Source organism: Phacochoerus africanus, chromosome 6, assembly GCF_016906955.1.
Source record: "Phacochoerus africanus isolate WHEZ1 chromosome 6, ROS_Pafr_v1, whole genome shotgun sequence".
Classification (NCBI taxonomy): domain Eukaryota; kingdom Metazoa; phylum Chordata; class Mammalia; order Artiodactyla; family Suidae; genus Phacochoerus; species Phacochoerus africanus.
The window spans coordinates 123458668-123485679 of record NC_062549.1 but is presented as its reverse complement, the minus strand read 5'-3'; the positions used below and the strand labels follow the sequence as shown (position 1 = coordinate 123485679).

Sequence of the window (27012 nt, the reverse complement as noted above, 5' to 3'; positions counted from 1 at the left end):
CCAGTGGCCTCCTGCAACAAGCCTTCCAGGTGGTCCTGATCCGCTTTCCAGTCTGAGAACCAGCCTCAGCAGATGATTGCTAATTCAACTTGCAAATAACAAAAAAGATGATTACTTTCTGAAGAGCCTCCTCTTCCAGCCTTCGCTTTTTTTCTAGCTGCTTGTTGAGATTTTTTACTAATCCACCACTTGAGCTAAGATGCTCCTCTTCTGCACGAAACATGGAAGATTTTGCTTTCTCATACTCATCTTGACGTTGCATGCATAACAATTTTGCCTTTTTAAGAGCAGTCTCTGTTTCAAGCTACACAGAAAAAAAGTATTAAATACAGAACAAGAAAGAAATACTAGTGTACAAGTCTTTCCTTAGCATATTTGGCAAGAGAGTTAAGGCTGCATTTTAGAAAAACTGTAAGGTAAGGTATGCACCTTCCTAGGGTAGGTGTTTACAGACTGCAGATGATTTTAGATGTTCACAAATAGATGAAACTCTTATAATACTAACCATTTTATTTTGTTCCTGTTTCCAAAGTTCTTTTATTTCTTTCCTCTGTTTTTCCATTTCATTTTTCCTCCCAAGGAGAGGCTGCCAAAGGTATTTTTAAAAAAGAGAGAGAGAAAAAGCTGTTTTCTAAAGGTATGCTGCTTTTTAAAAACAGAGTGTATTTTTTATATAAATTTTTTTACCTGCACAAATTTGTTGGCTTGGAGAGCTGCAATTGTTTGTTGTAAAAGTTGACTACTCTCTATATCATTCAGAAGAGCATTGGTAAATAAAGACTGTAGTGGCATAAACTCCTGAAATTTAAAATTGAAAAGAAAAATTTCCAATATAAATAGCAGTAGAATTCTAGCCCCCATTCCAACTATCCTTCAAAAAGAGAAATTTTGGGGTTTTTTTTTTTTTGCTTTTTAGGGCCACACTTGTGGCATATGCAGGTTCCCAGGCTAGAGGTCTAATCGGAGCTACAGCCGCCGGCCTACGCTACAGCCACAGCCACGCGTCTATGACCTACACCACAGCTCACAGCAACACCAGATCCTTAACCCAGCTGAGTAAGGCCAGGAATCGAACCTCCAACCTCATGGTTCCTAGTCGGATTCACTTCCGCTATGCCATGATGGGAACTCCCAAAAAGAGAAATTTAAGTTTAGATTTTTTTTTTTTCAGAAAAATGACTACTTATAAATATGATAAGAAAAATACTCAAGAAAATTATAAGTAATTTTAAAACTAGTTAGCAAAATTTATAACTATAAGATAATCAACATTCACATAAAACTGTGAATTTCCTAGTTGCTTCATAATGGCTATCCAAGTAAATTTAAAAAGATTTTACTTTGGAGTTCCCGCTATGGCTCAGTGGGTTAAGCATCTGGCTGTGACACTGGCTGCAGCTGTGGCTCAGATTCAGTCCTTGGCCCAGGAACTTCCATATGCCATGGGTATGGCCAAAAAAATAAAAATAAAAATAAAAGGATTTTAATTTGTCAATTCAAAGGTTATTTAGCATTTAAGTTCTTTCCTATATTAACTACAAAATTTTCTGATAGTGCAAGGCATTATCAGGAGCTTATGTGAGTAAATTCTTGGCACTGAACCCTCGTAGTTCACTGACCACACACCTGTAGTCCGATGTTAGTTCTAGTTGCCTCTGCCAACTTGACAATATTTCTAGTGGACTCCAACTCTGAAAAGGTCAAAGAAGCATCAGAAGGTAAATTCAACTTATTTTTTCCCCTCCATACCCTAAAATTATTTGTAATTCCCTGATTAAAAAGTGATCACAAATACTAGTATGCACCATGCTATGAAGCTATCAGTCTTAATGGGAAGAACTGAATCAGAAGAACTGAATCAGAAGTACTCATCAACATCAACCGGGAAACTTTCAAAATACACTTGCTCAGATCTCACCTCCCTGGGAGAATGGGACCTAGACCTGAGTATTACCCTTTTCTACGGCCATTCAGGTGATACTGATGGACAGTCCCTATTAAAAGCAAATAATGCAGTAGAAAGAGCACAGGCTTTGAGTAAATTCTATATTCTTCCAGTTACTGCTCTATGATCTTAGGCAACTCTACTATCTGACCTTGGGCAAATCTCCTGTCTTATGTGTCTCCACCGTAAAATGGGGTTAATAACCTTGTCTTGCCCACTTCCCTAGGGGTTTGGTAAGGATCACATGGGCTAAAGGATGTGAAAGCATTTTGTCAACCATAAAACACTGGGAAAATACTAGCTGTTAAGAGGTTTCTTATATTTTTCCATTGCCTTCTGCTCGGACATCTAGCATTGCTCTTATCTCTTTAACCATATTATCTGATTGAATTTCTTTTCACCCACTCCAGTGTAACCTCTTTAAAGGCAAAAACTATACTGTCTTTGTGTCCTAGATCTAGTGGTTGGTCCACAGTAATGTCAATAAGTGTGTTTACTGTAAAGAAGAGTCTTTCCTATTTCAAGAAAAGAAAACGAACAGTGATTTTATTCACTACAACGAAAGAGCTACTCATATGGTATCATATTATTTATAGTCTGTAGAAAATGAATCCCAAACAATTCAGTTCTTGTTACCAAAATTAATCAGATGCGCCAAAGGGCAACTCACCCAAGTTTAGCTTCTTTTCAACCCATGAAACTATGTTCTTGGTATATTTGGACCATGTCTTGGCATACGACAGAGCCAATTCTACAGAATCAGCATTCTTTAACAGCATGCTGTCTAATTCCATAGGAGAAAAACTTCCTGAAAATAAAAATATCAAGGTAAGATATATTAAATATGAGCTCATGACCCTAAACAAAGAAGCATTCAAATCCTAAGTTGTTCTTCAATGAAAACTGGTTAATAAGACATAACTGACAAATTCAGAATTAAAGGGTCACAGTTTAAACTAAAAATGGTTTCAAATTATATTTTTTAACCTTAATATGTACTTCTATTATTCATCAAATTGCAAGCCCTATATAATTCTAGATCAGTCTCTATTATCACATTGTCTGTCTACTCTAGCAGGTTCTTTTCCTTAAGTTTTATATGTAAAACGTCACATAGTTTATGCTAAAAATAAATACTTTAGGTTACTAAGCAAGAAAAGATTAAGTAAGATCTTACACTTATCAAAAGTAATGGCAGGAGTTCCCATCGTGGCACAGCGGAAACGAATCCGACTAGGAACCATGAGGTTGTGGGTTTGATCCCTGGCCTCACTCAGTAGGTTAAGGATCTGGTATTGCTGTGAGCTGTGGTGTAGGTCACAGATGTAGCTCGGATCAGGATCAGGCGTTGCTGTGGCTGTGGTATAAGCCAGCAGCTGTAGCTTGGATTCGACCCCTAGCCTGGAAGCCTCCAAATGCTGCACATGTAGCCCTAAAAAGCAAAAAAAAAAAAAAAAAAAAAAAAAGAGTAACGACAAAACATTTGATTAAAGTTAACCTCAAGCATTACCTTTTTCATTGGCTGAGTCCACTGATTCCACAGAAACATTTTCAAAAGACTTAAAATATGGAAGAAAACAAAATTAAGGTTAGTGCAGTAGAAACAGATCTCTGCTTCAGAAACTTTTCACTCTAATTTGTTACTCTGACATAATTCCTACGAAAGAATTTCAAGCATTTAGAACTCAAAGGGCCTGAAAAATCTGTTTAAATGCCAGAACATTTAATAGGAATTATAGAGCTTTTTACAACAGCAGTACTCACGGTGCAAGCATGAATAACCTCACTGTTTAGTAATAGCATCAGTTTACATAAATGAATCCATTCAAAACTTTAAATTCTGTAGATCTCAAAAATATTAGTCAGGAAGTTATGGAAGCAATCTAAATAGAACTATCTAAATAGAACTATCTAAATAGAAAACAAAGACTCGTCTCAGCCGTCTTTTTACCAGTTTATTGCACGATAAGCATTTCTCTGAACGTCCACTGGACGGCCTGTACAGAACTTTCTATGACGTTGTCAATGAGTGACATCTGCACTGCCAATAAGGTAGCTCCCAACCACAGCAGCTACATGAGCATTTGAAAACCGGCTAAAGTAAATGAGAAGCAAACTTTTAATTTAAAAAGCTACATACGACACGTGGCTACTTTACTGGACAGTGCAGGAAAAGGTTATCCACCAAAATTGTGAGCACTTTTATTTAAGGTGGGCAATATGCAGGAATTCAGTGCAAAAGGAATCAAGCAACCTGGCTTGAGGTCAAGCTCTATCACTTGTATCTCTACAACACTGAGCTGCATATGTAGACTCACTTGACTTGGGTGTGCCCTTCTGTAAAACGGGGATAAGAACACTACTTCATAAAGCTGTTTGAAGGATTAAGATGATATAGGTTATATATTAGATGCTATTAAATAAATGGCAACTATTATTTTAAAAGACATTTTTCAAAACGCTTCATCAAAATAATTTTATTAGTAGTAGCATATCACTCTGGACTTTTTAATTTCAATCTCTAGAGTAAATTAAAAACTGCGAAAAAGAAAATAAGAAAAAAAAGAAAAAGTATTACCCTATTAAGAACTGGTATACAGAAGTACACGAATAGGAGATATAATTCGCAACCTAAAATTTCAATTGTTTAGACCCCGTCACACTGACATAATGGATTATTACACCTTCTAAATTAGCAGCAAGCTTGAAAAGATAAAACTGAAGTAAAATCATAAATAACTGAAAAATATTTAAGGATCTTAAAGTTCTTCTTCATTCTGATATGGTTTCTATAGTCGTAACACTTCTCAAGTCAGCAAATGGATGACTTCAGAAGCAGTCACAATTTTTTTCTCAATGCCATAGTACATGTAGCAAGTGCCTTACACAGTCATTCATATCTTGTATTATTTAAGAAAGACAACCCAGAAATAAACCCAGACACCCACGGTCAATTAATCTCTGACAAAGGAGGCAAGAATATAAAATGGGAAAAAGACAGTCTTTTCAGCAAGTATTGCTGGGAAAATTGGACAGCCACATGCAAATCAATGAAATAGAACACACCCTCACACCATGCACCAAAATAAACTCCCAATGGCTTCAAGACTTAAATGTAAGACAAGACACCATCAAAATCCTGGAAGAGAACATAGGCAAACACTCTCTGACATCAACCTTACAAATGTTTTCTCAGGTCAGTCTCCCAAAGCAACAGAAATAAAAGCAAAAATAAACCAGTGGGACCTAATCAAACTGACAAGCTTTTGCACAGCAAATGAAACCAAAAATAAAACAATAAGACAACTTACAGAATGGGAGAAAATAAGTTCAAATGATGCAACTGACAAGGGCTTAATCTCTAAAATATAAAAACCTATACAACTCAACAACAAAAAAGCCAACAACCCAACTGAAAAATGGGCAAAAGACCTGAATAGACATTTCCCCAAAGAAGATACAGAGATGGCCAATAAACATAAAAAAATGCTCAATATCACTGATTATTAGAGATATGCAAATCAAAACTACCATGAGGAGTTCCCATCATGGCACAGTGGAAACCAATCCGACGAGGAATCATGAGGTTGTGTGCTCGATCCCTGGCATGGCTCAGTGGATTAAGGATCTGGTATTACCATGAGTTGTGCTGTAGGTTGAAGACGTGGCTCAGATCTGGCATTGCTATGGCTGTGGCATAGGCCAGTGGCTGCAGCTCCGATTCGACCCCTAGCCTAAAAACCTCCATGTGCCGTGGGTGCAGCCCTAAAAAGACAAAAACAAACAAACAAAAAACTACAATGAGATACACCTCACACCAGTAAGAATGGCCACCATTAATAAGTCCACAAACAACAAATGCTGGAGGAAGAAAAGGGAACCTTCCTGCACTGTTGGTGGTAATATAAGCTGCTACAATCACTATGGAAAACAGCATGGCGGTACCTTAGAAAACTATACATAGAACTACCATATGACCCAGCAATCCCACTCCTGGGCATATATCCAGACAAAACTTTCCTTAAAAAAGACACATGCACTTGCATGTTCATTGCAGCACTATTCACAATAGCCAAGACAAGGGAAACAACCTAAATGTCCACCAACAGATCACTGGATTGGATTAAGAAGATGTGGTATATATACACAATGGAATACTACTCAGCCATAAAAAAGAACAATATAATGCATTTGCAGCAACATGGATGGAACTAGAGACTCTCATACTGAGTGAAGTCAGTCAGAAAGAGAAAGACAAAAACCATATGATACCATGTATGTGGAATCTAATATATGGCACAAATGAACCTTTCCACAGAAAAGAAGATCATGGACTTGGAGAACAGACTTTCGATTTCCAAGGGGGAGGGGGAAGGAGTGGGAGGGACTGGGAATTTGAGGTTAATAGATGCAGACTATTGCCTTTGGAATGGATAAGCAATGAGATCCTGCTGTGTAGCACTGGCAACTATATCTAGTCACTTATAATGGAGCATGATAATGAGAGAAAAAAGAATCTATACATGTATGTGTAACTGGGTCACCATGCTGTACAGTAGAAAATTGACAGAACACTGTAAACCAGCTATAATGAAAAAAAAAATTAAAAACATTATATAAAAAAAGAAAAATGTAGTTTTTATATTATTTTGATATAATAACAAGTACTTGGCACATTTCCAAATATTTGCTGCAATCCTTTTGGATTTGAATTCCAATCTTTTTTGAAATCCATAACAGGAAATGATCAACATATGTCTCTAATGCAGTTTGTTTAAATATCTTGCATTTGGTGGAAAAAAATTTCTGTCAAATGAAAATATTACTCCTACTATAAGTCTTTAAATCAATATTCTACATACATTCCTCATGCCCTTTTATTTCATAGCAATTTTTCTCCCAATTACGCCCTGATCCTGACATATAAAGGATGTTCTTAGGGAGAATTAAGCCCTACAGTTCTATTTATAAGTGTTCCATGGTAACTAACCAACTGTAGGATGTGTGAAAAGATTTAATACCCTCTTTACTTCTTGCATTATTTTTGTAAGTTTGCATTTGTCTTTAAGATCCATGACAATGTCAGAAGGAAAAATGGCTAAGAATTACTTACTAAAATTTTGGACCATATGATATAGAGATTCATTAAGAAGACACTATAAAATTATCAGATTTTTTTTTTTTAAATGATGGTTCCATTTCAAAAAGTACAATAAAAGAGTTCCCATCATGGTGCAATGGAAACAAATCTGACTAGGAACCGTGAGGTTGAGGGTTCAATCCCTGGCCTCGTTCAATGGGTTAAGGATCTGGCATTGCCGTGAGCTGTGGTGTAGGTCAAAGACGTGGCTTGGATCTAGCACTGCTGTGGCTGTGGCGTGGGCTGGCAGTAAAAGCTCCAATTAGACCTGGGTCCCTCCATATGCCGCGGGTGCAGCCCTAAGAAAAAAGTCCAAAAGTACAGTAAAATTTTTGGTCCAGAAACTGACCACAAATTATCATATTTAAAGTGAACTGATCTGTTTTTCTTGCTAAACTAAACAAGTATAAAATAGTAATACTGAGATGAAGACTAGGCTATTACTGAAATATTAAGTTAAAACTATTAAAGTCTTTGCTGTCATACAAACTCGTCCTACCTTACTTTCCCGAGAAACAGGCAGTCGCAGTAATGAATCACTGCTTACATCTCCCATGAGGAAGCTTGTCAGGCTATCCAGGGAAAAACAAAGAAAGAAAGAGAGAGAGAAAAATAAAAAAACAGTCATTACACTGCTCTGTCACAGGCTTTACCATCAACATGTCATCTAGATTTTTAAAAGAACCTTAGAAATAATCTCCTAGGAATTTATCCACATAAACTACACAGTTACTTGCAAATGGATGCTGCTTCTAAAGCAGCTATAAATACCCCTAAATATAGTAATAAAGCAAGAATGTAGTTTTTCCAAAGTTGTGATAACAGTTTGTGTTAGTTAATACTTTACTTTGCATGTACCTATGGAATTACTGTGACATACTCTCACTGAAATACTGAGGCCCAAATTTCTTTAAATGACAATCCTCTACTTACATATTTCCAAAGGTAAAGGCCAAGGTTTCAATAGAAGAAAACACTTCTCTGAAGAGATCATTTTTGTTCTCTTCATTTACTTCGGTGAAGTTCACAGCTATAGGGAGAGGTTGATTACAATAAATGAGGGAGAAAGTGAACCAGATTTATATAAGGTTATTGAATCCCTTAAAAATCCACTATTACGTCTAGAAGTATTAGAGGATTCAGAAACTGAAAAGCCTAATACACAAAATAAATATGCTGTTCACGTTTTTCATTAAAGACATCACACAGAAGAATCATCTTGCACAAACGTAGCTGCCATTCCCAACTGACTACTCCATGCACTACACAATCTGACATTTCTAGAAAATGACTCAAAGTGAAATCAATCAATCTTGGAGGCAAAGAGTCTACCTTACACCAGCCTACTTATGACGAGTGCTCACGACAAGTGCTCTGTTCTATATTTTCTTGCTTATTGCTTTACTGCATTTAAAAAAAAACAGCTGAATGAATTGTGGCCCACTTAAGTGAACATGAAGCACATTTTCCACCATGAATTACCAATACCTGAAGTCATACATACATGTGACATAGCATAAACCTATACAAATTACATCACATTAAAAACACCCAAAGCTTTAAAATGTTTCAATTCCTAATTATTTACAGCCATATTTCTTTATTTTTTATTTATTTATTTATTTATTTTGATCTGTTCTGGGACTACACCCAAGGCATATGGAGGTTCCCAGGCTAGGGGGTCCAATTGGAGGATTCTTAACCCACTAAGCAAGGCCAGGAATTGAACCCGCAACCTCATGGTTCTTAGTTGGATTCGTTAACCACTGAGCCATGACAGGAACTCCAACAGCCATATTTCTTATAGGCTCCTGGGCTCTGAGGCCCACTTTAATAAACATATAGCTGTCTTTTGTTTATCATAGAGATATTCTAACATGTTGCATTTTGTTAAAGAAAAATATGAAATGTAACTGAAAGTTTTCTCATCAAAACTTCACCTGTACACACCTTTGTTAAAAGCCCAGATACAATTTGTGAAGACAAAATCTGAGGGCGAATCCATAAGTTTTTAAGGTAACCCATTCTACTCAGATCCAGTGTAAGGAGCAACTGGCTGGCTATGTCCCACCCTTCTGAGGAGCCCTGCCAGTAACTGGAAGGAGACCCAAGTGGAGCAGAAGCTGCCCTTTGTTGTAAAACAGAGCTGTTCCTAAGCCTGGCTGTATGTGAGGATTACTGAGGGAGCTGTAAAGACAAAGTCTGGGTTCCACTACCAAAGATCCAGATTTCACAAGTCTGGTGAAACACAGACATTTGTTCGAAAGCTCTCACGGGTGATTCTAAGGTGCAAGTAGAGTTGAGAATCCTGGAAAGTAAGGACTTCTAAGCCAGGATGAATTAAACCTCAAGCATGGAAACTTCACGAAATTGTAACCAAGATTTTACATGTATAAGCCTGTGTAGGGATGAGGGGGCTAAGGCCCACACCTTTCATCCCTAAGTAATTTAAAAAATATTTTTGGATTTCTGCTCTGGCCAAGATGGAAAAACAGGCTTATACTTCCAAAATTACTGAAAAAAAAATCTGTACAAAATAAATGAAACAGTTTTTCATGACACTGCCAGGCAATAAAGAACAAGAATCCTAACAGACAAGAAAGAGTCAAACTCTCTAACTGCTTCAGCTTACTGCCTGATAACACACGAAGATTTCTGAGCAAAGGAAACTACCAGAGATAAAGAAGCTCCTTTTATAAGAATGGAGTCAATTCATCAAGAGAACATAACAATATTATACATTTATACACCTAATTAAAAACTTCAAAATGCATGAGGCAGGGAGTTCCCATCGTGGCTAAGTGGAAACGAACCTGACTAGCATCCATGAGGATGCAGGTTTGATCCCTGGCCTTGCTCAGTGGGTTAAGGATCTGGCGTTGCTGTGAGCTGTGGTGGAGGTCGCAGATGAGGCTGGGATCTGGCATTGCTGTGGCTGTGATGTAGGCCAGTAGCTGCAGCTCCAACTGGACCCTTAGGCTGGGAACTTCATATGCCATGGACACGGCCCTAAAAAGACAAAAACAAAGCAAAAACGCATGAGGCAAAACCTAATAGAAATGCAATGAGAAACAGGCAAATGCATATTTATAGTCAGAGATTTCAAAAACCCTCTCTCAATAATTGACAGAACATGTAAACAGAAAATGAGTAAAGGACGTGAAAGACTTCAACACTGCCATCATTAGTCACCCTGACGAGATGGCCAGTTAAAGAACACTCTACCCAAAGAGCAAAACTCATGTCTTTCCAAGCGTACACTGAATATGCACCAAGATGGACTGTATTGTGGGCCATAAAACAAGTCTTAACTGGTGTAAAAGGATTCAGGTCAAGCAAAATATGTTCTGTGCTGGAGTGAAATTAAATTAAGAGGTCTGTGGAAAAATCCCTCAAATATCAGGGTACTAACACATTTATAAAAAATAACCCATGGATCAAAGAAGACAAAAGGAAATTACAAAGTATTTTGTAACACAGTGAATATGAACACACAACACATCGATACTGGTGATGGTGGGGGGCGAGTGGTGCAGAAGTGAGGGATCACCAAGGGCCACGCGTTCCCCGGATTGCGATGGCTTCTCCAGGGCGTGAAAGTCAAGATCCATCAAACTGTACCCTTCGTTTAATAAGCGCACTTCACCCCAAGTCACCTACACTGCAGGAATGCTGCTTGTAACACTGCACTGGAAAAGTAGACTTTAAATGTAACGTATAACCTAATCAGCAAAAATGTAAAGCCTGCTCCTATTTCCCAACTTTAACCTGATAGGTTTAAATTAAAAAAATACTTTATAAAACTTTGCAAAATTCTATAATTATTCTCTTTCCTATAAATATACTTTTCCAAAGCACCAAACATAACTAGGACATTTAAAAGGTAATAACTGGGAGTTCCCGTCGTGGTGCAGTGGTTAACAAATCCGACTAGGAACCATGAGGTTGCGGGTTCAGTCCCTTCCCTTGCAGTGGGTTAACGATCCAGCGTTGCCGTGAGCTGTGGTATAGGTCGCAGATGCAGCTCGGATCTGGCATTGCTGTGGCTCTGGCGTAGGCCGGTGGCTACAGCTCCGATTCAACCCCTAGCCTGGGAATCTCCATATGCCGAGGGAGTGGCCCAAGAAATAGCAAAAAGACAAAAATAAATAAATAAAAGGTAATAACTGGACGGAGTGAAAAGACCTCCTATCTTCGATCCTTCCCTTCAACCCGACCGCCGTGAATGAAGTGACTGTCACCTGGTGAAAACGCCTACTGCCGCCCCTGCCTCCGTGCAAAACAGCCCTGCATTTCTAAGATCCTCTCTCTTTTTTGCTCCTGTCCAGTGTTTCAAAGAAGAGTCTTTGGCTCCCTTCCAATAGTAAGTCGTCCCACTCGCCCCCCACTCTCTCTAGAACCCTGCACCACCACTCCTCTTCCCTCAGAGCGTCACTGTCTCCTACCAACTGCTATTTCTTCTTATGCTACTAACGACATACCCAAATCTCTCCTATGGGGGAAAAAGTAATTTAACCGTATTTCTTCTTAAAGCTACCACCCAATCTAATTCAGCATTTCTCTACCGTCACGTCTCTATAGACAGGTAATGACTGAATTCATCGCTAGGATCTGACTTTCATCCAGTTTAATGGTTAGCAGGGGTTGGCAAAACTTTTCTGTAAATGGCTAGATACTAAGTATTTTAGACTTTTCAGGCCATACGATCTGTTGCAACTATTCAAGACGGTAAAAGGAGCCAAACATAAATGATTAAGAGTAGTTGTTTCAAATAAAACTCTAATTACAAAAACAGGCAGCAGGCCGGATTTGGCCCACGTGTAGCAGTTCGTGCGCCCCTGTTTAGAAGAGCGGGTTCCAAAGCCAGTCTGCCGAGGAGGCCAGAGCCCAACCCCTCTCTTACTAGGTTAGGGAACTCAACTGCTCTGGTTCCTCAGTTTCCTTATTCATACAATCAGGATGAGAAGAGGTATTTGGAGAACCACGGTGAAGACTGAATGAACTTATAACAGAGCCTGTTACACAGAAAATGCTCATAATTGTTCGTTCTTTTCGCCAAATACCACAAAAAGCATTGTCAACAATAACCTCCAACTGTGCTAGTTCAACCTGGAGGTCTCCTTCCTTCTCGGTTCTCGCTGCACTTGTACTTCTGCCACTTGACACGTATGCAACCTTAGACAAATCTTTCTCTGTCCCAGCTGCCAATATGTAAAATGGGAGCTGATATAATAATAATCTGCCATAAAGATGAACGGGGAACCCACGGAGAGTTTGGCAGACAGTAAAGACATCGCCAATAATGTCAGCTACTATCACTGCAAATATTAACCACGTTCTTCTATCCTAGGCATTCTGCTTGGAAGCACTAACTTACAGTAGCTAGAGGAAGCAAGGACTCCGAATTTCATGTGTGAGTTTAAATCTGACCCCGACCACCTCCTCTGTGACTCTGTGGATACATCACCAAGCTCACAATTTCTCCAAGTGTAACGTGGCGTCTTACGGAGAGGAACAGCTGAGAAAACACACGCAAAGCGCCTGGACGACAGTGCTCGAGACCGAATGAACGTGAGCACCCTCCAGCCCTCTCTCTATCTGGAGACAGCGTGTACTTCATCCAGGCGTTTCTGCTCCGTCTGCAGTTCTCATCCTGGCCTTCTTCTCTACACATGATCCCCACAGGACCTCAGCCACTTTCATGCCTTCGAGGGAATGGATGCTTAGATGGCCTGTCTAGTGCTACCCTCTGCGCTTCAGACCAACGTTTCCGATGGTTGTCTGAAGTCCTCCTCCCTCTCCTCCCCGTCTTTGCCCACCAGCACTGCACTCTCAACATGTCCCAAACTCAACTCGCATCTTCCCATCCACTCTGCCCCTCAAGCCAACTCCTTTGCATACATTCCTTGGGTCACTAGTTGTGCTTTCAAAATGCCTCTACATTTTTTTTCCCTTTCATTCTGACACTGATTTTGTTAAAAGGCCACACTTTACTTCTCGTTTGGACTATTTAACAACCTGCCAATTGCCTCCACTCTTTCCCTTCTATTAGTCAATCTTCAAAAATCTCATCAAAATTTTGCCCAAGGTATAAACAGTTGTCTCTCTTGGGTTCCCTATTAAGTCACAGCAATGCACACTAAGTCGCATATAGTATCTCTTTAAGAAAACACATGAATAGCTTTCATGCCTATGACCTACTGGAATAGCAACTTTCAAATACTTTTACCACAAGCTTCAGCAAGAAATACTTACTACATCGTGACCAAGTATACGACACACAAGTATAGTTATCAGTTACATAACACCTATAAAGTTTCTGAAACATTGTTAAGTCTTATACAACGAGTGTTGCACTGATTTTTCTTTTCTATTCTTTCATATTTTAAAAATGCTGCCTACAATTCACTAACTTGATATCATAGATCAGAGGCCAAAATTTGAAAACAGCTGAATTAAAAGATATAATGAAAAACAATTTTTGCCGTTTGATGGGGAAAAAAGCCCCCAAAAGGTAAAAGATTTATAAAACAAAACTTCAAGTTGCTTCTGAGAAACAAAAAGACAATCTGAAGAAATGAAACGTGTATCATATTCTCAGATAGATAAGCTAAGTATATAAATTCTCCTTAATTTAACTTATAAATTTAATCATAAATTACCTATAAATTAATTTATAAATTCATAAATTTACTCAAATCGCCCTCCAAATACCAACAGATGTTTTTCAGAACGAGACAAGCCACTTCGAACATCCTGATGGAACAGGCCATTTTTACACAAGGGACATAAGCATCCAAGAGTGGACTGTGGTGTCTCTGGACTTCAACTGCTGATAGATGAGAGCTTTCTGAGGATGAGAAAAGAGCCATGAATTTGCCACAAGAACTTACCTATCCCAGGCTTCCTGGACAATATGATGGAGTAGAAGGACCCTGAGCTCACCTCCTCTAACAAGCACACCACAATCACAACTAACTGCTGAGTGACCATCAATAAAAAAGACTGGAACCTACCAAAAATCTACATCCAAAGACATAAAGAGGAAACCACATCAAGACAAGAGGAGGGGAGTTTCTGTTGTGGCACAGTGGAAACGAATTCGACTAGGAACCACAAGGTTGCAGGTTTGATCCCTGGCCTTGCTCAATGGGTTAAGGATTCAGCATTGCCGTGAGCTGTGGTGTAGGTCGCAGATGCGGCTTGGATCTGGCATTGCTGTGGCTCTGGCATAGGCTGGCAGCTGTAGCTTCACCTGGACCCCTAGCCTGGGAACCTTCATATGCCATGGGTGCAGCCCTAGAAAAAGACAAAAGACCAAAAAAAAAAAAAAAAAAGACAAAATAGGAGGGGCACACCTGCCATATACTCAAATCCTATATCCCCTGGGTGGGCAACCCCAAAATCTTGATGGAAGAATAAAATCCTGAACAGAAAGAGAAATTGAAAGGGGAGCTAACCCTACCAGATTCTAAAACATACTACAAAACCACAATAAAGACAGTATGGTATTGGCACATGACTAAACAAATCAAGGAGACAGAATAAGGTCCAGAAATAGACATAAAAATATGTGACAATTTAGAGTATATATGATAAAGAGGGCATCTCAAATCAATGGGGAAAATACAAATTATTCAATAAATTAGCTAGAAACAGAGATACTGTAGAATGTATCAAAGACTAGTTTAATAATACTATAAAAACACTGGAAGAATAAACAATGGAGAATGATAATATAATTTCAGAGCAGGGAAGGTAAAAAGCATACACACAAAAAAGCATATAAGAGATTAAAATATAAATGCAAAATAAAGCAAAATACCATAAACAAATCAAAAGATAAAAAACCAACTAAAGAAAAGCTGCAACTTACATCAAAGATTAAGGGCTAATTTCACTTATACAGAGCTTCTACAAATCAATATTATAAAAAAGACCAAAAAAAAAATTAAGTTACATAAAAGGATGTACAAATTACTCTGCTACATATGGAAAGATACTCAACTATAGTCGAAATGAGGGAAATGCAAATCAAATCGACACTGAAATACCAGTTTTTACTATCAGATTGGAGAACAAAATTTGGTAACCAGCTCTGCTGTCAAAGGCACACGTAGTCAGTTTTTCAGATCTGCTAACAGAACCTCCAATCAAGAGTGCTCAGCAATTTTAAAAATATAAATGCACATGTGTTCTGTTCCAGTAACTACATCCCTAGGAATTTACATAGCTATACTGAAGTGCTGGTTGTTAAAGAAAAAATATGGAAGCCAAAGATCTATTAGTAATGCACTGGTTAAATTAATTATAGGAGCTCCGGTCATGGCTCAGTGGAAACGAATCTGACTAGTATTTCTGAGGACACAGGCTTGAACCCTGGCCTTGCTCAGTGGGTTAAGGATCAGGTGTTGCCCTGAGCTGTGGTGTAGGTCACAGATGTGTCTTGGATCGGGCGTTGCTGTGGCTGTGGTGCAGGCCGGCGGCTACAGCTCTGATTCGACCCCTGGGCTGGGAACCTCCAAATGCCATGGGTGCGGCCCTAAAAAGACCAAAAGAAAATTAATTATAGTACACCAATACAATGGAGTACTATGCAGCTTTGAATAAACAAAACAAATAGCCACAAAAGAATAAGAAGATCTTTTCTACAGAGATAACTAAGTACAATGAGCAAAGAGAACATGACGTATTTGTTTTTTTGTGTGTGTGTGTAATGTGTCTGTGGAAAAATAGATACACACACACACACACACACAAAACCAGTAATAGTTGTTGCTTACCTAGGGAAAGGAATGGGTGACTAAGATCTGAGGTAGAATAATTCTTTATTGGTGAAAATTCTTTTTTGCCATTTGCACTACGAACCATGTGAATGAACTGCCTATTAAAAAATTAAGTTTCAAAACAGAAAGAAAACATGTTCTACAATTTTTGGTGCATAATTAAAGTTTTTTTTCTTTTTTGTTTACTAAATTTTAAATACAGGGCAAAATACAGATCACGAAAAAGCTAAAAAACGGTCCTTTTAAGTTACAAAAAAGATTTATGAAAATGCTTGTGATGAAAATACAAAGTATCCAATAAATTACTGAGTGCTAAGATGTCTTTATCTACTTCACAAATAAGCTGTATCTCTCTTAACCATATTGCAAATATTTTGTCAGACTGAACTTCCTGCTTGGAAATAAGAAGAGACACAGGAAATACAAATCACTATTAGAATGAATAGGGAAAGGCTAAGGATTCTTAAAGCTATTACAAAGTAAATTTGATATTTAAAAAATAAAATGAGAGGAGTCAAAGATTCCAATTTTATTCCAATGTACTTATTATTATGTATAGGAAGTAGATGGAGTTCATGCAGTCAAAACTGTAGTAGCACAAACAAGATTATATCTCTTTGATTCTGAAGTCATTATTCTGTAAATGTGATTTTTTAATAGTTTAGTATATTTGCAAAATGTATTTGACAGTTAAGATCTCCGAAGCAAGTCAGGTCATCAGTGTTTTTTTTAATGAAATTAGGATGGTTAAGACAAAACAATCTCCACATTCCTAATCCTAACATACAATAGGTTTTAAATTTTCCTCTTTAATATAGAAATAAAGATGTACCTCTGTAAGTTTTGTGAAAACACTGAAGTAGACAGCACATGCAAAACATTTAGATTATCGCAGAATAGACATTAAAACACGGTTTCAACCTCCCCTCTGCCTTTCCACGGTTTAAAAACTAAACTACCATTACATGGAATGGGATGGACTGGGAGTTTGGCGTTAGTAGATGCAAACTAATGCATTTGGAGTGGATAAGCAATGACATCCTGCTGTGTAGCCCAGGGAACTAGATCCAATCATTTGTGGTGGAACGTGAAGGAAGGTTTTATGGGAAAAAAGATGTATATACATCTATAACCGGGTCACTGTGCTGTAAAGCAGTCATTGCCAGAACATGGTAAATCAACTATAATAAAAAAGTTTAAAAAAGAAACAAAGGAAAAAACCATCACATGAGAGAATTAAAGACAATGAAACAGAATAAGTTCCCCAACAACCAAGTAGTATTTTAAATTTCATACAACACAAAAGTAAAATGGCAATGGCAGTCCCAAGAGAAAAGGCAAATAAAAAAGCGGGAAATAATATTCAAAAGATTGCTTTACCTTAAAGAAAAAAAGATGTCTAAGGCAGCTCAGAGGCCACTTTCCTCAAGTCTGTTTTTGGAGTGTGGACATGAGCCACACACAGAACACTCCTTCCCCAGGACATCCGGACTGCACACAGCAGCGACCGACAACTCAATCGACTGCGCGCTAGTTCCAAGCATGGAACTGCGACTACCTACAGACACGAATTTCCCTATCTAAGTGAAAAGACACATATAAACCAGCTATTTAAAAACGAATTTTGTCACTAAGCATGTTTAAAAGTCACAACAGACGCTCTCCATTTTTCCCACTTTGAAGCCATGCACCCTTGTCTCAGAGCTTGAATTAAAGGAAAAAGGAGAAGGCACAAACACGGCAAATCTCCGTCCAAGAGCAGGGCAGGCGCTTCTCAAGGGTACGGACCGCATGCATTGCATGCATTGACAAGGCGGGCATCCTCTCTTCCTGCCTCTCCCTTGACGCGTGCTCGCCCTGTGTCCTCCAGTCTACACGGAGGGTGCTCATTACGCACGGGGTGCTCTTCGCACCCGGAAGCTCTCCTCCAGGCTCCCCAGAGCACAGCCCCAGCCCCCACGCCAGCCCACGCGCCCAGCTGACCTTTGAGACTCAAGTCGGGTAACCCCTCTCCCCCAAGAAGCCTTTTCTTTCCTCACCTCATGGGCACCCACTTTTTATAGTTAAATGACTGGAATTCATGCTACCTATCGGATTGGCATTTCACACCGACCACCCCTTCTCAGGACCTGACACGTGAAATTCCGTAACATCTTTCTGCAGATCATCTCCCTGCGTCTTGGTGTTTCTCCAGGTCCCGCATCTTCGCTCTGTGCCCGGGAGCGCACACTCGGTCCCCTACCTCCCCTGCGCCCTCTCGAGCCCGTGTCATCCTCTCCCATGGCCACCCGGACGTCAACACTCAAGTCCACATCTTCAACTCCAAACTTCAACTCAGTCCCTGACCTTCAACCTGCCCTAAGTTTCACCAGGTCAACGTCCCTCCCCTCTCCTCTAACGCCCACACTCCGCCTCGCCCACAGCCTGTCGCCCTCACACAGGCCATTACTTGCGACGCTCTGCTAACTGACCTCGCCACCACTCTCGTGCTTCTCAAATACTTCCCTCGCCCTCAGTCCTGACATAATGCAGCACAGAAGAAAGATTCCAACAATGTGGGGTGGCAAGTCATTTCATCGAAGGACAATATCCCAATTCTTAGTTCTTTTAGCACAGGTAGTATACATACACACATATACATATTTTTACATATACACACATACAGACATGTATGATAAACTTATTTTATAATTTTAGTTTCATTTTTCTACATTTTAAAATACGGGCTCAATTCAGTCTTGTTTTTCTCCATCTGGTTCCCACCTTTAAGTGGAGTCACTATAAATGGCCGTTTTCCAGCACCAATTGTCCTCAGATAACAAAGACTTTTTGTACATGAACAACTTAACTTCGAAAGAGCATACATTCTTTCAAAAAACTCAAAAATTTTAAACGTCAGTTGTTCAGTTTAATTCAGTTAATATTTTTAGTGTTTCCTGCCAAATAAAGTTTTAATTTTAAAGAGAAAGAGGGTTTTAGGTGTGGCTGAGTGTGAATATTTAAATATCAAAGCATATGTAACTCCTGCTGATAAACAGTACAGAGATGCCAGGAGAAATGGCTCTGAGGTCATTATGAACCAAACCTTATCACTTGGATACTTTCTGCCCGCAGCAACTCACTGTTGGTATTTTCTTTCTTACCTTTCACTTTTGCAGTAAGCATTTCTGCAGCATTCTGAAGATCAACAGAATTAAGGTTCTGATGTTTATTCATTACAGACTTTAAAATACGAAGAAGTTCTTCCAGACGTATATGAATGACTTCTTTAAAACAGTCTTAAGGGAAAAAACAAACAAACAAACTTACTTTAACTTGTTCGCAAACTACATCTCGGGAATCAAACTATGAAAGGCCATTTTGAAGCACATTTCAAGTAGAAGCAGTGGCTCCACAATTTTCGCCTACTATATGGTCACTTTTACCATGGTAATTACATGCAATTTATTCAGCCTTCAAAAAGTCCATAATCATTTTAATTTATTAAGGATTTCAAAGGTACTCACAGATATGGTCAACTTAGCACTATCTTTTTTAGTTTCCTCAGCCTAAAACGGAGGCAACTTTCTAAGTTTTTCCTGTCTTACAGTTTTTACATATTTTTAATACATACAATAACAGAGGTAAAGCTCTACAATATCTGATATAGTAACTAGTTCTAAATAGCACTGCCATGTTAAGTTTCCATGTAAGAGCTGACTCTGCATTAAGTTATTAAGTTAATTATCAGATACTGGAAACCAGGAACTCACAGACATATATACAAAGACTGTCATTTGATCTCTTTTTAAACGTGACATAATTTACACACAATAAAATGCATAGATCTTTATATGGTTCAATGAAATTTCGTACTTTTTAGAAAAACTGAATTAATTGCCAATGATGAAAAATTGGGGGATCATTACCAAAGCCCCAGATTTTGTCTAATCTTGGAAAAATCAAAACCTGGCTGTACCAGGCCCACAGCCCCCTTGGCCACAAGCAGCTGAAAGAGAACCACGCTACTCTCAGGTGTGTATCCTTTCCCACTCCCCACCTGTCTGCCCCTAGGCTGCTCCACCCATTCACAGCAGCGCTGGGCAAAGCTTCACAACCCCTGGAAATAAAGTGACCATATACTTTATTTTCCAAACCAAAATACTCCAGGAAGTGAAAGGGGGTGGCACTCATAATCACCCCAGCACAACCCTCCAGGATCACCATCCCAGGAAATCCAGAAAGCAGAGTCACCCTAACCTTTAAAACCCCTGAAGTGATCCTTGAAAGTCTGAAAAGACAACCACCTAGATACGCTATTCTGATGCAGTGCTCCTTTCTGTAACCCGACGCAGCATCCTGTTTAGTAACAGCACATTTCCTAAGTGCTTCCTGTGTGCTAGCACTGCTGAAAGCGCGCAGAGCGTATCATCACAGTTAACTTCCACATCAATTCTATTATTAGGTAGATAATTAAAAAAATCTCCATGGTACAGATGAGAAAAATGAAGCACACCCAAGTTCACCCAGTCAGAATTTGAACCCAGGGAATATAATTCTAGACGCTAAGCTCTTAATGTTATACTGTCTACCTACTGAAACAGCTTAAGAAACAAAAACATTTTTTAAGAGCGTTATTCTAAAATTATGCAATTTGGAGACCCTGCTGTGGCTCAGCAGGTTACAAACCTGACTAGTATCCGTGAGAATGTGGGTTAGATCCCTGCCTTGCTCAGTGGGTAAAGGATCCTGTAGGCCAGCAGCTGCAGCTCTGATTTGACCCCTAGCCTGGGAACTTCCATATGCCATGAGTATGGCCCTAAAAAGCAAATGAATAAATAAACAGAAGTATGCAATTTTTTCCAGAAATGTTGAAAGATAATCACTTGAAGGAAAACTATCCATAAGATTAAAAAAAAAAACAAGAGCAAAAAATTCTATCATCATCTATCAAATATTCCATTCATTAGCAGCATTTTTATCAAGAGAGATAAGCAGCGTAAGAGGAGCAGATAAAGTGAGGGCTGGGGGGAGCTGGCTATATGAGGGCAAAGAGGATTCCAGGAAGAGACAAAGAATAGTTCAGGCAGTGATGGAAGAAGAGAGAACAGAGTACCTTCAGGAAAAAATTCAATTTATCCATCCAAAAAACAGTAGAAAAAGAAACACAGACGATGAGGTGCATGCAGGCTTAAGCAGCTCTGGAAATGAGTGGAGTCTGTAAGATTAAAGGCAAAGGAAACGCACATAAGCTCTGTGCTCTAGTTGCGAAGTTTTCAGGGAGGGTTCAGGTCAACAACGCTCGCACTGCTGTACACATACACTGGGAGTGAACAACTGGGTAAATGGATGGTGGGAGCCAGGAATCTCACTGACGGAATGGAAATTTACCAATAAGCAGGGAAAGGAAGCTATAATGACCCATGGGCCGTGTGGGGGTAAATTAGAGCTGGTCACTTCAGTAAGAACGCGTGATAGCTTAATAGACATGGGTGGCCAGGAGTATTTACAGATGTGCGTGTGTCCACAGCTTAGTGCACAGACACGGATTTCTTTGCTCCGTCACCTGAGAGGGCCTAAAAGAAATGATCCCAGTAGCAACAAGCACACCTGGCACCATGATTCTGGTTTCTAATACCAGTCTCCAATAAAAGGAACCAGGGTCCCTTAGAGAAATGGCTGATTCCAGGACCGGGTCAGGAAATAGACAGGATGAGTTAGGAGCCTATCTTTTTATGCCAGAAAGTAAGAGCTTACAAACAAAGCCTTCACACTGAAGAGGGGGTATGCCAAGGGGGCACAGCAAACAACTCAGGGAGCTCCCAATGGCCAAAGCGGGGAAGCTGTGAGCAACCAACAAAGCAGGACGAGCTTATAACTCAGAGTATAAAGTAATATAAGTCGGCAGTGATAAAATTAAAGGATTGAATAAATTAATACTTGGAAAAGAGACAACTCTGTTTAAAGAGTTCCAAATAATGCAAACATCTTGTCCCCAAGAAAGCGAAGCATGAGCAGAGTGACTTCCTTTCAAAGAGAACAATGTGTAAAGGGACAGAAAGACTACCCTGACAAACTTGACCACTACCCCTTAAGACAGGTCCTCAAGGTCCCCACCGACAGGGATAAACCATGTTCACACGAAGTATTCCTGATGTGACTCAATAAAAACGGCACTTTCCATCTGTTATCTTCCTTTTAATATCCCCAACCCCCGTCTAATCATGAGAAAAACATCGGGCAAATTCTAATCAAAATGCCTGCAAAATACCTGACCAGTACTCCTTAAAATGGCCAAGGTCATCAAAAATGAGGAAAGTCTGAGAAACTGCCATAACTAAGGAGAACATAAGGAGACATGACAATTAAATGTAATACAACAGGATTCTGGAAGAGGAATAGGACATAAGGAACAATTTATGGAAATCTGTATAAACGATGGGCTTTAATAATAAAAGTATCATTATCATCGAATATTGGTTCACTAACTCTAAGAGATGTACCATACTAACGTAAGATGCTAATAAAAAGAGAAAACTGGATATAGAAGTACATGGGAACTCTGTTTACTATCTTCTCAATGTTTCTGCAAATCTAAAACTGTTCTAAAAATAATCTATTTAAAAATGATAATGGGCAAGTACAATACAAATCGGCGCAAGATTTTATAAATTTAATTTACTATTGTACTTTTTCCCATAAACATATATTGCTTTTATAACAAAAAAAATTTTTTTTCTTAATTCCTAAGGGAAATGTAAGTATGTAATTTCAAGAATTTTTTTTTTTTTCTGTCGTTTTGCCTTTTCCAGGGACGTTTCCGCGGCATGCGGAGGTTCCCAGGCTAGGCGTCTAATTGGAGCTACAGCTGCCAGCCTATGCCAGAGCCACAGCAATGCCAGATCCGAGCCGCATCTGCGACCTACACCACAGCTCACAGCAACACCGGATCCTTAACCCACTGAGCAAGGCCAGGGATGGAACTCGAAACCTCATGGTTCCTAGTAGGATTTGGTAACCACTGAGCCACGAGGGAACTCCAAGAATTATCTTAATTTTATGGCCACTATCTGTTTTGTCTGTTTTATAATTGTGGCTATTACTTTGGTAGGTTTACTTAACTGAGGCAACACAGCTTAGTGGTTAGTGAAAAGCGTAGTTTCTAGAACCTGAATTTGAATTCCAACTCCATGGCTGATAAACCTTGGGCAAGTGGCTTAACCTCTTTCTTTGTGCCTAATTTTTCTCATCTATAAAAAAGAAGTTACTAGCAGCAAGTTTATAGGGCTGTTGGACTAAACGAGTTAAAATACATAAAATCACTTGCAAGAGTGGCTGCAACATAGTAAACCCTCTATAAATGTCTGCAGCTATTATTAGTTTATATAGAAGTAGAAATAGGTTAATAACATAGGCTAGGCCTGAAATGGAATCTATTAGCTTTTTTTAATAAAAAAAACTTCTAGGATAATAACATAATTGATAGCTGAAAGAAATACCATAATTGTATTTTTTCACAGCTTTGCATTGCAAAGTATATTCTTTGCTATATATAAAATTAAATAAAGCTATTTTATGACAATACTTCTGCCTACTTATCAAAACCAAGGTTGAATGATTATCCGGTATCATAAAGAGATGTACTGTACTCTTTCTTTAGCCTAACCTATGTTAGTCTTGAGGAGAAAGGAAAGCCATTTCCAGTCGCTACTTTGATGTTTCACAATAAAATCTAGAGATATTAATATACTTAGGGAATGCTTAGTAAAAATACCTTGTCTCATTTTGAGGTCTCAGAACAAAAGAGCTTGATTTTTGTACGTCAGCAACAACCATCAATATTCAAAATTAGTACTGGATAATAAGCAAGAACTACAAAATACCACTGTTTTAAATGTTTAAATAAACCAAGGTAATAAATTCTGGTCTTCTCAGATTCAAGGAACTTACCTGCAGAAATAAATATATTTCAAAATCATCATATGCATTTATTAACATACTTTAAAACTATTATATGTTTTAAAAACATACTGTATTTTTCATGTTCTTAGTTTTCATTTCTAACACAGTAAATAATAACAGATACAGCCTACACAAACAAAAACTTGGCTCTTCAGTAACTTTTAAAAGTGTAAGGGTCCTGAGTATCCCTACTATAATTTTTCTGAAAAATCACTGCAGAACATTCCAATAACTGTCAGTATAAATGTTTTACCAATTTGAAATTCCTTTTTCCTTACAAGGAAGTTCTTACACATCAATACTGAAGTTGTTTCAAAGCAAAATAATGAAAAATAGTAACTGAGTTATTTAGTAAGAAACTTCAGAAGTACCACAAATTATAACTAATTCCAATTTTCTGTGATGAACATGTCTCTGAAGCCTATAATCAGAAATGAACCAGAAAGCCAAACTTAGAAAGTGTTAATTACAAAGATTCACAAACATTCCCAAATATTTGAGAAGATGAGTGAACTACTGGCTTATCAGTATACTCTGATAACACTTCAGCTGGGACTTTACTCAAGCCCTTAATTCTGTTTTGTAAGTGGTTAAAAAAAATGTTCCATTTTTACCAAATGTTCTTTTTCTTTACAGCAGAGCAAAGCTATTTCAAGTTATTTTTTATGAAGCAAGCCTCCTTGAACTGAAAATTTTATTCAAAAAGTTCTAAGTTTAGGCAGCTCCTTCACCAATACTAAATACCCCCGCCCCACCAACAATAGCAGGAATGAGCAAAGCACAGGAGACAGAAATTGCTCTTCCCCACTACAGAAGAAAGGAAGTGGCTGACTGGGGTGGCAGAAAACAAGGGACTGAAGTCAAGAGACCTGTGTTCCAATGCCTGATCTGCGACTTGCTTGAAATGACTATATACAAAACTCTTAGTTTCTCTGACCTCAGATTCATCATCAGTATAAGACAGAATAAGAACACCTGCTGTTCAAGCTACCTTGTAAGGTTGTTTCTGAACATCAAATAAATAGAAATGAAACTGCTTTATAGACTTAGTAAATAAAACTAGTATTATTACTATTAAATCTGTAACCATTCAAACTACATACCTTTGAAAACAGATTTCTCTCACACAGAATCACACTCAGTAACAAATATACTTACAGCATGGCCCGACAATACTTTGGCTAATGAAAAAAAAGACATCAAATTTCAATCTCAGTTTCATTTTAAATGTAAAATCTAAATTAGTAAATTACTCGGAAATAAAATAAAAATATTTTTTATAAAAATATTTCTGTACCTATCAAGTTAAATTACAGTATTTAATATAGTCATATAATTGCAATATAGTTTTTAAATTTTATAGTGACCGCATTGTAAATGTAATAAAATTTAGACTACACAAAGGTATTACATATGCAAATATCATAATGTTCAACCAGTCTTAACACAAGTTATACAGCAAAGCAAAACTCCTGCATCCCAATGTTTGCTTTTTTATCTACCATCCCTGTAATACGGTAACCTGAATTTTAATTTATTGTTTCATTCATCTGTGCCATTTATTTTCTGCTTCATTCAGCTTATCGAGTGAGAACAGATTAGCCAGTTCCACTTTTCGGTTCTCATGCGTTAACACAATACCGTAGTGTTTATCTTGCAAACACTTCATGGAAATGCTTATGTAAATAAATGAAAAAACCACAGTGTTTTCCTTGATTTAAAAAACAACTGACAATAATTTTTAAAAATCAGTTTTGTTAAAGCTGCTTAACCTCTCTGGGAAAGCAATGAAAACAAGTAGGAGGGAAAAAAGTTTCAGAACTTTTAGGAAGCGCACTAATTTTTTGTGTATTGACTTCTGAATTTACAGGATAAAAGTGAAGGTGAATAGCAGCTTTTTTTTTTTTTTTAATTCAGTCACTCGGGGACTGTAAAAATAGTAATAGCTGACATTTTAAAACTCTTATTCGAAGAGCTTTGCATATATGAACTTGTTTAATTTTCACAACTCAATGATGTAGGTGCTATTATCTCCTTTTAGCAAATGCGAAACTGAGGCAGAGAATGTAAGTAACCAGCCCAGAGCTACTTACAAACAGTGGTGGGATGAGGAGGATTCCACCTTGGGGTTCTGGCTCTGGCATCTACCCTCTTAGTCACCATGACACATCAACATGGTTAAAGGAGTTTGTTACAGCTCAATGACAGACACTCCGCAATCTGTGATTTAACAGGCTTTAACTTCCAATCGAATATGGCAGTTACTACTATAAATGATGTTAAATTATGTACACCATTCTAGGTAAATGCAGAAGAGGAAAGCAATCTCCTAAGAGCTGACACATGTGTAATAAATCAGCTACCTGTACTTCATACTTCATTCTTCATAGGTTCATTTTGTAGCTTCTAAGCACTAAGCCATAACCTATACACATTCACATTAGCTTTTCCTAAATTATAATCATTAGAAACCACTTCTAGAAAGGTTTACTTCTAAAAGAACAGAGAAGGAGGACACACCTAAGACTGGTTAACCAAATATTTCTAATATTCAACAAACTCTCTAGCATACTATAGAGGCTGAAAGTAATAGTCAAAAATGGTAAAATTAATACTCATTGGAATTTGTCTAAAATAAATTTACACATCCTTCTGTAAAACTGGGAAAAGCCACAAGACAGGATTGCAATTTAGAGCTTGAAAATTCCCTCTCACAAAGGAACATTATATTTAATGGCATTAATTTTTACTTAATCTCTTCTGTTCAATAAAATTTGCTTTAAGAAGTTAACATATCTCTTCTGACTATAGTTCTGTCAAATTTAAAATCCAGAATTTATCAAAAAGCTATTACTTATGAAATCAGTTACTTTTTTTTTTTTTTGTCTTTTTGCTATTTCTTGGGCTGCTCCTGCGGCATATGGAGTTTCCCAGGCTAGGGGTTGAATCGGAGCTGTAGCCACCGGCCTATGCCAGAGCCATAGCAACGCGGGATCCGAGCCGCGTCTGCAACCTACACCACAGCTCACGGCAACGCTGGATCGTTAACCCACTGAGCAAGGGCAGGGACCGAACCTGCAACCTCATGGTTCCTAGTCGGATTCGTTCACCACTGCGCCACGACGGGAACTCCAAAGTGATATATTCTTAAATTAGAAATCATTTTTTAATCCAATCTCTTGAGATAGACCATGATGGAA

General features: G+C 38.3%; 1 protein-coding gene across 2 annotated transcripts in view; it reads right to left on the bottom strand.

Moving 5' to 3' along the window:
* ARHGAP29 (Rho GTPase activating protein 29) overlaps nucleotides 1-27012 on the bottom strand; it is a 71842-nt gene that overhangs the window by 33098 nt on the left and 11732 nt on the right. The window contains exons 1-10 of one of the 2 annotated variants that reach the window (XM_047785261.1): nucleotides 23625-23649; nucleotides 19015-19149; nucleotides 8019-8115; nucleotides 7585-7657; nucleotides 3456-3504; nucleotides 2616-2753; nucleotides 1627-1691; nucleotides 688-798; nucleotides 506-586; nucleotides 116-304 (exon numbers count right to left, since the gene is read on the bottom strand). In XM_047785261.1, the coding sequence (XP_047641217.1) occupies nucleotides 116-304; nucleotides 506-586; nucleotides 688-798; nucleotides 1627-1691; nucleotides 2616-2753; nucleotides 3456-3504; nucleotides 7585-7657; nucleotides 8019-8115; nucleotides 19015-19149; nucleotides 23625-23634 (948 nt within the window). In that variant the 5' untranslated portion in view covers nucleotides 23635-23649. Of the gene's footprint in view, nucleotides 1-115; nucleotides 305-505; nucleotides 587-687; nucleotides 799-1626; nucleotides 1692-2615; nucleotides 2754-3455; nucleotides 3505-7584; nucleotides 7658-8018; nucleotides 8116-19014; nucleotides 19150-23624; nucleotides 23650-27012 lie in introns of those variants that run through there. The other variant, XM_047785260.1, reaches the window with a different exon arrangement.